This window comes from Dermochelys coriacea, chromosome 5 (genome assembly GCF_009764565.3).
Source record: "Dermochelys coriacea isolate rDerCor1 chromosome 5, rDerCor1.pri.v4, whole genome shotgun sequence".
Lineage (NCBI taxonomy): Eukaryota > Metazoa > Chordata > Testudines > Dermochelyidae > Dermochelys > Dermochelys coriacea.
The window spans coordinates 1,103,441-1,115,988 of NC_050072.1; the positions used below are offsets into that span (position 1 = coordinate 1,103,441).

Sequence of the window (12,548 nt, forward strand, 5' to 3'; positions counted from 1 at the left end):
CCCTGCTCCCCCGCCCTGCCGGTGCCCACCCCCCCGTCCTGACCCTCAGCCCCCTGCTCCCCCAACCTGCCGGTGCCCCACACTCCTGACCTCAGCCCCCTCCCCCAGCCCTGCCGGTGCCCCCCCCATCCCGACCCTCACCCCCGCTCCCCCCTGCCTCCCCCCACATCCCGACCCTCATACCCCCTTCTCCCCCACCCTGCCGTTGCCCCCCACTTCCCTACCCTCACCCCTGCTCCCCCAGCCCTGCCGTGCCCCCACTCCCGACCCTCAGCCCCCTCCCCCCCAGCCCTGCCGGTGCCCCCCACTCCCGCCCTCAGCCCCCTCCCCCCCCAGCCTCTGCCGGTGCCCCCCCCCCCGACCCCTCAGCCCCCGCTCCCCCAACCTGCGGTGCCCCCACTCCCGACCCTCGCCCCCTGCTCCCCCAGACCTGCCGGTGCCCCCCACTCCCCCACCCTCAGCCCCCCCTCCCCCAGCCCTGCCGTGCCCCCCCCACCCGACCCTCAGCCCCGCTCGCCCAGCCCTGCCGTTGCCCCCCACTCCCGACCCTCCGCCCCCTGCTCCCCCAGCCCTGCCGGGGCCCCCCACTCCCGACCCTCAGCCCCCCGCTCGCCCAGCCCTGCCGGTGCCCCCCACTCCCAACCCTCAGCTCCCCGCTCCCCCAGCCCTGCCGGTGCCCCCCACTCCCGACCCTCAGCCCCCTGCTCCCTGCTCCCCCAGCCCTGCCGGTGCCCCACTCCCACCCTCAGCCCCTTGCCCCCCCAAACCTGCCCCCCAGTCCTGCCGGTGCCCCCCCCTCCCGACCCGCAGCCCCTTGCCCCGACCAAACCTGCCCCCCAGTCCTGCCGGTGCCCCCCACTCCCGACCCTCAGCCCCCGGCCCCCCCAGCTCTGCCGGTGCCCCCCACTCCCGACCCTCAGCCCCCTGCCCCCCCAAACCTGCCGGTGCCCCCACTCCCGAACCCCAGCCCCTCCCCCCCCAGGCCCTGCCGGTGCCCCCCACTCCCGCCCTCAGCCCGCTCCCCCCCCAGCTCTGCCGGTGCCCCCCACTCCCGACCCTCAGCCCCCTGCTCCCCCAGCCCTGCCGGTGCCCCCACTCCCGACCCTCAGCCCCCTGCTCCCCCAGCTCTGCCGGTGCCCCCCACTCCCGGACCCTCAGCCCCCTGCTCCCCCAGCCCTGCCGGTGCCCCCCACCTCCCGACCCTCAGCCCCCTGCTCCCCCAGCCCTGCCGGTGCCCCCCACTCCCGACCCTCAGCCCCCTGCTCCCCCAGCCCTGCCGGTGCCCCCCCCTCCCGACCCTCAGCCCCCTGCTCCCCCAGCTCTACCGGTGCCCCCCACTCCCGACCCTCAGCCCCCTGCCCCCCCAAACCTGCCGGTGCCCCACACTCCCGACCCTCAGCCCCCTGCTCCCCCAGCCCTGCCGGTGCCCCCCACTCCCGACCCTCAGCCCCCGGCTCCCCCAGCCCTGCCGGTGCCCCCCACTCCCGACCCTCAGCCCCTTGCCCCCCCAAACCTGCCCCCCAGTCCTGCCGGTGCCCCCCACTCCAGACCCTCAGCCCCCTGATCCCTCAGCCTTGCCGGTGCCCCCCACTCCCGACCCTCAGCCCCCTGCTCCCCCAGCTCTGCCGGTGCCCCCCACTCCCGACCCTCAGCCCCCTGCTCCCCCAGCCCTGCCGGTGCCCCCCACTCCCGACCCGCAGCCCCCTTCCCCCAGCCCTGCCGGTGCCCCCCACTCCGACCCTCAGCCCCCTGCTCCCCCAGCCCTGCCGTGCCCCCCACTCCCGACCCTCAGCCCCTGCCCCCCCAAACCTGCCGTTGCCCCACACTCCCGACCCTCACCCCCTGCTCCCCCCGCCCGCCGGTGCCCCCCACTCCCGACCCTCAGCCCCGCTCCCCCAGCCCTGCCGTGCCCCCCACTCCGGACCCTCAGCCCCTTGCCCCCCCAAACCTGCCCCCACATCCTGCCGGTGCCCCCACTCTCCAGACCCTCAGCCCCCTGATCCCTCAGCCTTGCCGTTGCCCCCCTCCCGACCCTCCCCCCTGCTCCCCCCCGCCGGTGCCCCCCACATCCCGACCCTCAGCCCCCTGCTCCCCCAGACCTGCCGGTGCCCACACTCCGACCCTCAGCCCCCTGCTCCCCCAGCCCTGCGGTGCCCCCCCGCCCGCCTCAGCCCCCTGCTCCACCAGCCCTGCCGGTGCCCCCCACTCCCGACCCTCAGCCCCCTCCCCCCCCCAGCCCTGCCGGTGCCCCCCACTCCCGACCCTCCGCCCCTGCCCCCCCCAGCCCTGCCGTGCCCCCACTCCCGACCCTCAGCCCCCTGCTCCCCCAGCCCTGCCGGTGCCCCCCACACTCCCGACCCTCAGCCCCCCGATCGCCCAGCCCTGCCGGTGCCCCCCACTCCCGACCCTCAGCCCCCCCGCTCCCCCAGACCTGCCGGTGCCCCCAACTCCCGACCCCAGCCCCCTGCTCCCCCAGACCTGCCGGTGCCCCCCACTCCCCACCCTCAGCCCCCCGCTCCCCCAGCCCTGCCGGTGCCCCCAACTCCCGACCCTCAGCCCCCTGCTCCCCCCAGACCTGCCGGTGCCCCCCACTCCCGACCCTCAGCCCCCCGCTCCCCCAGCCCTGCCGGTGCCCACCACTCCCGACCCTCAGCCCCCTGCTCCCCCACCCTGCCGGTGCCCCCCACTCCCGACCCAGCCCCCTCCTCCCCCAGCCATGCCGGTGCCCCCCACTCCCGACCCTCAGCCCCCTGCTCCCCCAGCCCTGCCGGTGCCCCACACTCCCGACCCTCAGCCCCCTGCTCCCCCAGCCCTGCCGGTGCCCCCCACTCCCGACCCTCAGCCCCCTGCTCCCCCAGACCTGCCGGTGCCCCCCACTCCCCACCCTCAGCCCCCCGCTCCCCCAGCCCTGCCGGTGCCCCCCACTCCCGACCCTCAGCCCCCCGCTCGCCCAGCCCTGCCGGTGCCCCCCACTCCCGACCCTCAGCCCCCCGCTCCCCCAGCCCTGCCGGTGCCCCCCACTCCCGACCCTCGCCCCCCGCTCCCCCAGTCCTGCCGGTGCCCCCCACTCCCGACCCTCAGCCCCCCCTCCCCCAGCCCTGCCGGTGCCCCCCACTCCCGCCCCTCAGCCCCCCGCTCCCCCAGCCCTGCCGGTGCCCCCCACTCCCGACCCTCAGCCCCCGCCCCCCCAAACCTGCCGGTGCCCCCCACTCCCGACCCTCAGCCCCCCTGCTCCCCCCGCCCTGCCGGTGCCCCCCACTCCCGACCCTCAGCCCCCTGCTCCCCCAGCCCTGCCGGTGCCCCCCCACTCCCGACCCTCAGCCCCCTGCTCCCCCAGCCCTGCCGGTGCCCCCCACTCCCGACCCTCAGCCCCCTGCCCCCCCCAAACCTGCCGGTGCCCACACTCCCGACCCTCAGCCCCCTCCCCCCCCAGCCCTGCCTGTGCCCCCCACTCCCGACCCTCAGCCCCCTGCTCCCCCAGCCCTGCCGGTGCCCCCCACTCCCGACCCTCAGCCCCCTGCTCCCCCAGCCCTGCCGGTGCCCCCCCACTCCCGACCCTCAGCCCCCTGCCCCCCCAAACCTGCCGGTGCCCCCCACTCCCGACCCTCAGCCCCCTGCTCCCCCAGCCCTGCCGGTGCCCCCCACTCCCGACCCTCAGCCCCTGCTCCCCCAGCCCTGCCGGTGCCCCCCACTCCCGACCCTCAGCCCCTGCCCCCCAAAACCTGCCGCTGCCCCACACTCCCGACCCTCAGCCCCCCTGCCCTCCCCAGCCCTGCCGGTGCCCCCCACTCCCGACCCTCAGCCCCCTGCCCCCCCCAGCCCTGCCGGCGCCCCCCACTCCGGACCCCCAGCCCCCTGCCCCCCCAGCCCTGCCGGCGCCCCCCATGCCCGACCCCCAGCCCCCTGCCCCCCCAGCCCTGCCTGCGCCCCCCACTCCCGACCCTCAGCCCCCTGCTCCCCCAGCCCTGCCGGTGCCCCCCACTCCCGACCCTCATCCCCCTGCTCCCCCAGCCCTGCCGGTGCCCCCCACTCCCGACCCTCAGCCCCCTGCCCCCCCAACCTGCCGGTGCCCCCCACTCCCGACCCTCAGCCCCCTGCTCCCCCAGCCCTGCCGGTGCCCCCCACTCCCGACCCTCAGCCCCCTGCTCCCCCAGCCCTGCCGGTGCCCCCCACTCCCGACCCTCAGCCCCCTGCCCCCCCAAACCTGCCGGTGCCCCACACTCCCGACCCTCAGCCCCCTGCTCCCCCCAGCCCTGCCGGTGCCCCCCACTCCCGACCCTCAGCCCCCTGCTTCCCCAGCCCTGCCGGTGCCCCCCACTCCCGACCCTCAGCCCCCTGCCCCCCCAAACCTGCCGGTGCCCCACACTCCCGACCCTCAGCCCCCTCCCCCCCCAGCCCTGCCGGTGCCCCCCACTCCCGACCCTCAGCCCCCTGCTCCCCCAGCCCTGCCGGTGCCCCCCCACTCCCGACCCTCAGCCCCCTGCTCCCCCAGCCCTGCCGGTGCCCCCCCACTCCCGACCCTCAGCCCCCTGCTCCCCCAGCCCTGCCGGTGCCCCCCACTCCCGACCCTCAGCCCCCTGCCCCCCCAAACCTGCCGGTGCCCCACACTCCCGACCCTCAGCCCCCTGCTCCCCCAGCCCTGCCGGTGCCCCCCACTCCCGACCCTCAGCCCCCTGCCCCCCCCAAACCTGCCGGTGCCCCACACTCCCGACCCTCAGCCCCCTCCCCCCCCAGCCCTGCCGGTGCCCCCCACTCCCGACCCTCAGCCCCCTGCTCCCCCAGCCCTGCCGGTGCCCCCCACTCCCGACCCTCAGCCCCCTGCTCCCCCAGCCCTGCCGGTGCCCCCCACTCCCGACCCTCAGCCCCCTGCCCCCCCAAACCTGCCGGTGCCCCCCACTCCCGACCCTCAGCCCCCTGCCCCCCCCAAACCTGCCGGTGCCCCCCACTCCCGACCCTCAGCCCCCCGCTCCCCCAGCCCTGCCGGTGCCCCCCACTCCCGACCCTCAGCCCCCTGCTCCCCCAGCCCTGCCGGTGCCCCCCACTCCCGACCCTCAGCCCCCTGCCCCCCCAAACCTGCCGGTGCCCCCCACTCCCGACCCTCAGCCCCCTGCTCCCCCAGCCCTGCCGGTGCCCCCCACTCCCGACCCTCAGCCCCTGCCCCCCCAGCCCTGCCGGTGCCCCCCACTCCCGACCCTCAGCCCCCTGCCCCCCAAACCTGCCGGTGCCCCACACTCCCGACCCTCAGCCCCCTCCCCCCCCAGCCCTGCCGGTGCCCCCCACTCCCGACCCTCAGCCCCCTGCTCCCCCAGCCCTGCCGGTGCCCCCCACTCCCGACCCTCAGCCCCCTGCTCCCCCAGCCCTGCCGGTGCCCCCCACTCCCGACCCTCAGCCCCCTGCTCCCCCAGCCCTGCCGGTGCCCCCCACTCCCGACCCTCAGCCCCCTGCCCCCCCAAACCTGCCGGTGCCCCACACTCCCGACCCTCAGCCCCCTGCTCCCCCAGCCCTGCCGGTGCCCCCCACTCCCGACCCTCAGCCCCCTGCCCCCCCAAACCTGCCGGTGCCCCACACTCCCGACCCTCAGCCCCTCCCCCCCCAGCCCTGCCGGTGCCCCCCACTCCCGACCCTCAGCCCCCTGCTCCCCCAGCCCTGCCGGTGCCCCCCACTCCCGACCCTCAGCCCCCTGCTCCCCCAGCCCTGCCGGTGCCCCCCACTCCCGACCCTCAGCCCCCTGCCCCCCCAAACCTGCCGGTGCCCCCCACTCCCGACCCTCAGCCCCCTGCCCCCCCACACCTGCCGGTGCCCCCCACTCCCGACCCTCAGCCCCCCGCTCCCCCAGCCCTGCCGGTGCCCCCCACTCCCGACCCTCAGCCCCCCGCTCCCCCAGCCCTGCCGGTGCCCCCCACTCCCGACCCTCAGCCCCCTGCTCCCCCAGCCCTGCCGGTGCCCCCCACTCCCGACCCTCAGCCCCCTCCCCCCCCAGCCCTGCCGGTGCCCCCCTCCCCGGCGCAGCTGGACACCCAGGCAGGCGCCCGGGGGGGCTCGGGGGGCCGCGCTCACCTGGCTCGGGCCGGCCCCCTGCACCTGCCCGTAGCCGCCCCAGCCCGCGAGCGGCGGCGGGCGGGGCAGGTCCCGGGGGGGCCCGGCGCGGAGGAAGGCGGGGAAGAGCGAGCCCGGGAACGCCATGGGCCGCCGGCAGGGGGCGCTCAGGGCCCGAGCGCGGCTCCGCCAATCAGCGCGCGGCCCGGAGGGCGGCGGGGACCATGGAGCGGCGAGGGCGGCTAGAGCGGCGCGCGGGCCGGCAGGGACCGGCCACGGCGCCCCCTGGCGGCCGGACGGGAGCCCCGCCCCCGAGCCCGGGGACAGGCCCGGCTGGGCTGGGCGGGGTCAGGCGCTCCCTGGACCTCCCGGGTCTGCTCAGGGGCGCTCCCGGGGGGGTGGGAGCTCGGGGGGGGCCGCTCCCTCTGCAGTGGAGATCGGGGGTGGGAGGGGGCCTTGCTCCCTGGGGGGGTGGGGAGATCGGGGGTGGGAGGGGGCATTGCTCCTTGTGGGGGTGGGGATATTGGGGGGGTCGCTCCCTCTGGGGGTGCGGAGATCAGGGGTGGGAGGGGGCCTTGCTCCCTGGCGGGGAGGGGAGAGCGGGGGGGTCGCTCCGTGGGGGGGTGGGGAGATCGGGGTGGGAGGGGGCATTGCTTCCTCTGGGGGTGCGGAGATCGGGGTGGGAGGGGGCATTGCTGCCTGGGGGGGTGGGGAGCTCGGGGGGGGGTCGCTTCCTGGGAGTGGTGGGGAGGTCAGGGGTGGGAGGGGGCATTGCTCCCTGTGGGGGTGGGGATATTGAGGGGGTCGCTCCCTCTGGGGGTGGGGAGATCAGGGGTGGGAGGGGGCATTGCTCCCTTGGGGGGGTGGGGAGCTCGGGGGGGGTCGCTTCCTGGGGGTGGTGGGGAGAACAGGGGTGGGAGGGGGCATTGCTCCCTGTGGGAGTGGGGATATTGGGGGGGTCGCTCCCTCTGGGGTGGGGAGATCGGGGGTGGGAGGGGGCATTGCTCCCTCTGGGGGTGGGGAGCTCAGGGGGGCGCTCCCTCTGGGAGTGGGGTGATTGGGGGTGGGAGGGGGCATTGCTCCCTTGGGGGGGCGGAGATCGGGGGTGGGAGGGGGCCTTGCTCACTGGCGGGGAGGGGAGATCGGGGGGGTCGTTCCGTGGGGGGGTGGGGATATCGGGGTGGGAGGGGGCATTGCTCCCTGTGGGGTTGGGGAGATCGGGGGTGGGAGGGGGCCTTGCTCCCTGGCGGGGTGGGGAGATCGGGGGGGTCGCTCCGTGGGGGGTGGGGAGATTGGGGGTGGGAGGGGGCATTGCTCCCTGTGGTTGTGGGGATATTGGGGGGGTCGCTCCCTCTGGGGGTGGGGAGATCAGCGGTGGGAGGGGGCATTGCTCCCTCTGGGGGTGGGGAGATCGGGGGGGCGCTCCATCTGCTGGTGGGGAGATCGGGGTGGGAGGGGGTATTGCTCCCTTGGGGGGTGGGGAGCTCGAGGGGTCGCTCCCTCTGGAGTGGAGATCGGGGTGGGAGGGGGCATTGCTCCCTGGCGGGGTGGGGAGCTCGGGTGGGGGGTTGCTCCCTGGGGGTGGTGGGGAGATCAGGGGTGGGAGGGGGCATTGCTTCCTCTGGGGGTGGGGAGATCGGGGGTGGGAGGGGGCATTGCTCCCTTGGGGGGTGCGGAGATCGGGGTGGGAGGGGGCATTGCTCCCTCTGGGGGTGGGGAGCCCGGGGGGTCACTCCCTCTGGAGTGGAGATCAGGGTGCGAGGGGGCATTGCTCCCTGGCGGGGTGGGGAGCTCTGGGGGGGGTTGCTCCCTGGGGGTGGTGGGGAGATCAGGGGTGGGAGGGGGCATTGCTCCCTCTGGGGGTGGGGAGATCGGGGGGGCGCTCCCTCTGCGGGTGGGGAGATTGGGGTCGGGAGGGGGCATTGCTCCCTGGCGGGGTGGGGAGATGGGGGTTCGCTCCGTGGGGGGGTGGGGAGATCGGGGTGGGAGGGGGCATTGCTCCCTGTGGGGGTGGGGAGATCAGGGGGGTCGCTCACTCTGGGGCTGGGGAGATTGGGGGTGGGAGGGGGCATTGCTCCCTCTGGGGTTGGGGAGATCGGGGGTGGGAGGGGGCCTTGCTCCCTGGCGGGGTGGGGAGATCGGGGGGGGTCGCTCCGTGGGGAGGTGGGGAGATCGGGGTGGGAGGGGGCATTGCTCCCTGTGGTTGTGGGGATATTGGGGGGGTCGCTCCCTCTGGGAGTGGGGAGATCAGTGGTGGGAGGGGGAATTGCTCCCTGTGGGGGTGGGGAGATTGTGGGTGGGAGGGGACATTGCTCCCTTGGGGGGTGCGGAGATCGGGGGTGGGAGGGGGCCTTGCTCCCTGGCGGGGTGGGGAGATCGGGGGGGTCGCTCCGTGGGGGGGGGGTGGGGAGATCGGGGTGGGAGGGGGCATTGCTCCCTTGGGAGGTGCGGAGATCGGGGTTGGGAGGGGGCCTTGCTCCCTGGCGGGGTGGGGAGCTCGAGGGGGGGTCGCTCCCTGGGGGTGTTGGGGAGATGAGGCGTGGGAGGGGGCATTGCTCCCTGTGGGGGTGGAGATATTGGGGGGGTCGCTCCCTCTGGGGGTGGGGAGATCAGGGGTGGGAGGGGGCATTGCTCCCTCTGGGGGTGGGGAGCTCGGGGGGGTCGCTCCCTCTGGAGTGGAGATCAGGGTGGCAGGGGGCATTGCTCCCTCTGGGGGTGGGGAGATCGGGGGTGGGAGGGGTCCTTGCTCCCTGGCGGGGTGGGGAGATCGGGGGGGTCGCTCCATGGGGGGTGGGGAGATCGGGGTGGGAGGGGGCATTGCTCCCTGGGGGTTGGCGAGCTCGGGGGGGGTCGCTTCCTGGGGGTGGTGGGGAGATCAGGGGTGGGAGGGGGCATTGCTCCCTGTGGGGGTGGGGATATTGGGGGGGTCGCTTCCTCTGGGGGTGGGGAGATCAGGGATGGGAGGGGGCATTGCTCCCTCGGGGTGGGGAGCTCTGGGGGGTCTCTCCCTCTGGAGTGGAGATCAGGGTGGGAGGGGGCATTGCTCCCTATGGGGGTGGGGAGATCGGGGGGGCGCTCCCTCTGGGGGTGGGGAGTTTGGGGGTGGGAGGGGGCATTGCTCCCTCTGGGGGTGGGGAGAACATGGGGGCGCTCCCTCTGGGGGTGGGGAGTTCGGGGTGGGAGGGGGCATTGCTCCCTCTGAGGGTGGGGAGATTGGGGGTGGGAGGGGGCATTGCTCCCTTGGGAGGTGCGGAGATCGGGGGTGGGAGGGGGCCTTGCTCCCTGGCGGGGTGGGGAGCTCGGGGGGGGTCGCTCCCTGCGGGTGTTGGGGAGATCAGGCGTTGGAGGGGGCATTGCTCCCTGTGAGGGTGGCGATATTGGGGGGATCACTCCCTCTGGGGGTGGGGAGATCAGGTGTGGGAGGAGGCATTGCTCCCTCTGGGGGTGGGGAGCTCGGGGGGGTGCTCCCTCTGGGGGTGGGGAGATTGGCGGTGGGAGGGGGCCTTGGTCCCTGGCGGGGTGGGGAGATCGGGGGGGTCGCTCCGTGGGGGGGTGGGGAGATCGGGGTGGGAGGGGGCATTGCTCCCTGGGGTTTGGGGAGCTCGGGGGGGGGTCACTCCCTGGGGGTGGTGGGGAGATCAGGGGTGGGAGGGGGCATTGCTTCCTGTGGGGGTGGGGATATTGGGGGGGTCGCTCCCTCTGGGGGTGAGGAGATCGGAGTGGGAGGGGGCATTGCTCCCTCTGGGGGTGGGGAGATCGGGGGTGGGAGGGGGCCTTGCTCCCTGGCGGGGTGGGGAGATCGGGGGGGTCGCTCCGTGGGGGGGTTGGGAGATCGGGGTGGGAGGGGGCATTGCTCCCTGGGGTTGGGGAGCTTGGGGGGGGGGTCGCTCCCTGGGGGTGGTGGGGAGATCAGGGGTGGGAGGGGGCATTGCTCCCTCTGGGGGTGGGGAGCTCGGGGGGGGTCTCTCCCTCTGGAGTGGAGATCGGGGTGGGAGGGGGCATTGCTCCCTCTGGGGGTGGGGTATCGGGGGGGCGCTCCCTCTGGGGGTGGGGAGATTGGGGGTGAGAGGGGGCATTGCTCCCTTGGGGGGTGCGGAGATCGGGTGTGGGAGGGGGCCTTGCTCCCTGGCGGAGTGGGGAGATCGGGGGGGTCGCTCTGTGGGGGGGTGGGGAGATCGGGGTGGGAGGGGGCATTGCTCCCTCTGGGGGTGGGGAGGTCGGAGGGGTCGCTCCCTCTGGAGTGGAGATCGGGGTGGGAGGGGGCATTGTTCTCTCTGGGGGTGGGGTATCGGGGGGGCGCTCCCTCTGGGGGTGGGGAGATTGGGGGTGGGAGGGGGCATTGCTCCCTTGGGGGGTGCGGAGATCGGGTGTGGGAGGGGGCCTTGCTCCCTGGCGGAGTGGGGAGATCGGGGGGGTCGCTCTGTGGGGGGGTGGGGAGATCGGGGTGGGAGGGGGCATTGCTCCCTCTGGGGGTGGGGAGGTCGGAGGGGTCGCTCCCTCTGGAGTGGAGATCGGGGTGGGAGGGGGCATTGTTCTCTCTGGGGGTGGGGTATCGGGGGGGGCGCTCCCTCTGGGGGTGGGGAGATAGGGGGTGGGAGGGGGCATTGCTCCCTTGGGGGGTGCGGAGATCGGGGGTGGGAGGGGGCCTTGCTCCCTGGCGGGGTGGGGAGATCGGGGGGGCGCTCTGTGGGGGGGTGGGGAGGTCGGGGTGGGAGGGGGCATTGCTCCCTCTGGGGCTGGGGGCCCTCGGGGTCCCGAGCAAGGGGACGCCCCGTGGGGCCCATGGCAGAGACAGGCATGCTAAGGCTCAAGAGGTGCGGTTCCAGGAGGCGGAGAGCTGGACCCCCAAGAGCGAGCAAACCCCGAGAAGGGCTGTCGCACTGAGGGCGTCCCCCCGGGGACCGCACGGGGCCGGGCGAAAACACGAGTCCTGGGAGTCCATGACACCTGCCAACTCGCTGTCCCCAGCCGGCTGCCCCCCGTGATGTCCCCTGGCTGGCTGGCGGACAGGGGCTTGTAGCCGGCTCCCCCTCTCATGTCCCTGCCCAGGCGCCCCCTGGGCCAGGGACCCCTGCACCCCCCTTGCCCCGCAGCCCCCAGCTGCCCCGTGGGAGGAACCCTGGCCCTCAGCGGGACGGCCAGAGACACCTGCGTGGAGGTGGGGGGCAGACCCCTTGCCAGGAGTCCAGTTTTGACCAGAACGTCGAGTGGAAAAGGTTGGCATGGCTGACCGGGCCGGTACAAGTGAGGTCTGCGGTGCAGCGGGGAACCAGATCTAAGGCAGGCTCCCTGGCTGCCCTAGCTCCACGTGACTCCCTCCCCGAAGCAGCTGCCAGGTCCTTGTGGCCCCAAGGTGCATGGGCGGCCAGGGAGGCTCCTTGTGCTGCCCCCACCCCTAGTGTCTGCTCCGCAGCTCCCATTGGCTGGGAACCCGACCAAGGGGAGCTGTGGGGGCCTTGCCTGCGGGCATGAGGGTAGTGTACCGCGCCTCCCTGGCCACGCACGCACCACTGCCTGGGTGCTGCAGGGATGCGGGAGCCACAGTAAGTGCCACAGGGACCTCACACCCTGAACCTCCTGCCCCAACCCAGAGTCCCCTCCGACACCCAAACTCCCTCCTGGAGCCCACACCCCCGTGAGTTCTGAGTGTCATCTAATATCTCATTGAAAGGTGACAGGGCCAGGAAGAGTTAATTACCTCACAGAGCGACCTGACCCATGGCCCGACTTTAGAGACTGGTTAGGGAGAGACGGAAATGAAGAGAGCTGTGAAATGCAGCCGGCATTGGTAGAGAGAGAAGGGGAGTTGTGCGCTCAGGTCTTGTGATGTCAGCAAACAAGTCTTGTCTATGGCTATAGCTTTGATTCAAAGAGGAATATTGACAGGTTTCAGAGTAGCAGCCGTGTTAGTCTGTATTCACAAAAAGAAAAGGAGGACTTGTGGCACCCTAGAGACCAACACACTTATCTGAGCGTAAGCTTTCGTGAGCTACAGCTCACTTCATAATATTAACATTTAGGAAGACACTTGAGTTAAATAGTATTGTCTATGTCTCTTTGAAGGTTGTGATAACCTGTGTCTGAACTGTTTAATGGATTATCTTGTGCTAATTGCCATGATGTTTGGAAGAAGGAAAGTTAAGCCTATTGTTTTCTCAGGCCAAAAGGCTGCAGGAAATGTATAAAAACCTTGGAACACGATCCTTCTTCGTCTCAGATCTGCTTTGAGTTTCAAGAAGGGGAAAACTTAAGACATAAGGATTGAGATCCCCAGTCACTGACTGGAGTCACCCTGAATATGGACATTGGACTATAACCTCTGGACCATTTCTAAAAGGACTTTTGGCCACTACAAGCTCAGCTCTGCTATGTATCTGAACCTCAAGAATTGAATCCAAGTCTATCTGTATATTGATCTTTTAACCAACACACTCTCTCTTTTCTTTTTAAATAAATTTCAGTTTAGTTAATAAGGATTGACTATTAGCGTGTATTTTGGGTAAGATCTGAGT

The 12,548-nt window shown here is 73.1% G+C and overlaps 1 protein-coding gene across 3 annotated transcripts in view; it reads right to left on the reverse strand.

The window, feature by feature from the left end:
• Positions 1-6,213, reverse strand: part of TAF1C (TATA-box binding protein associated factor, RNA polymerase I subunit C) — a 16,558-nt gene extending 10,345 nt beyond the window's left edge. For 2 of the 3 annotated variants that reach the window (XM_038402425.2, XM_038402424.2), the window contains exon 1: positions 6,058-6,213. In XM_038402425.2, the coding sequence (XP_038258353.1) occupies positions 6,058-6,183 (126 nt within the window). In that variant the 5' untranslated portion in view covers positions 6,184-6,213. The remainder of the gene's footprint in view (positions 1-6,057) is intronic. The other variant, XM_038402426.2, reaches the window with a different exon arrangement.
• Positions 6,214-12,548: the final 6,335 nt, after the last annotated feature.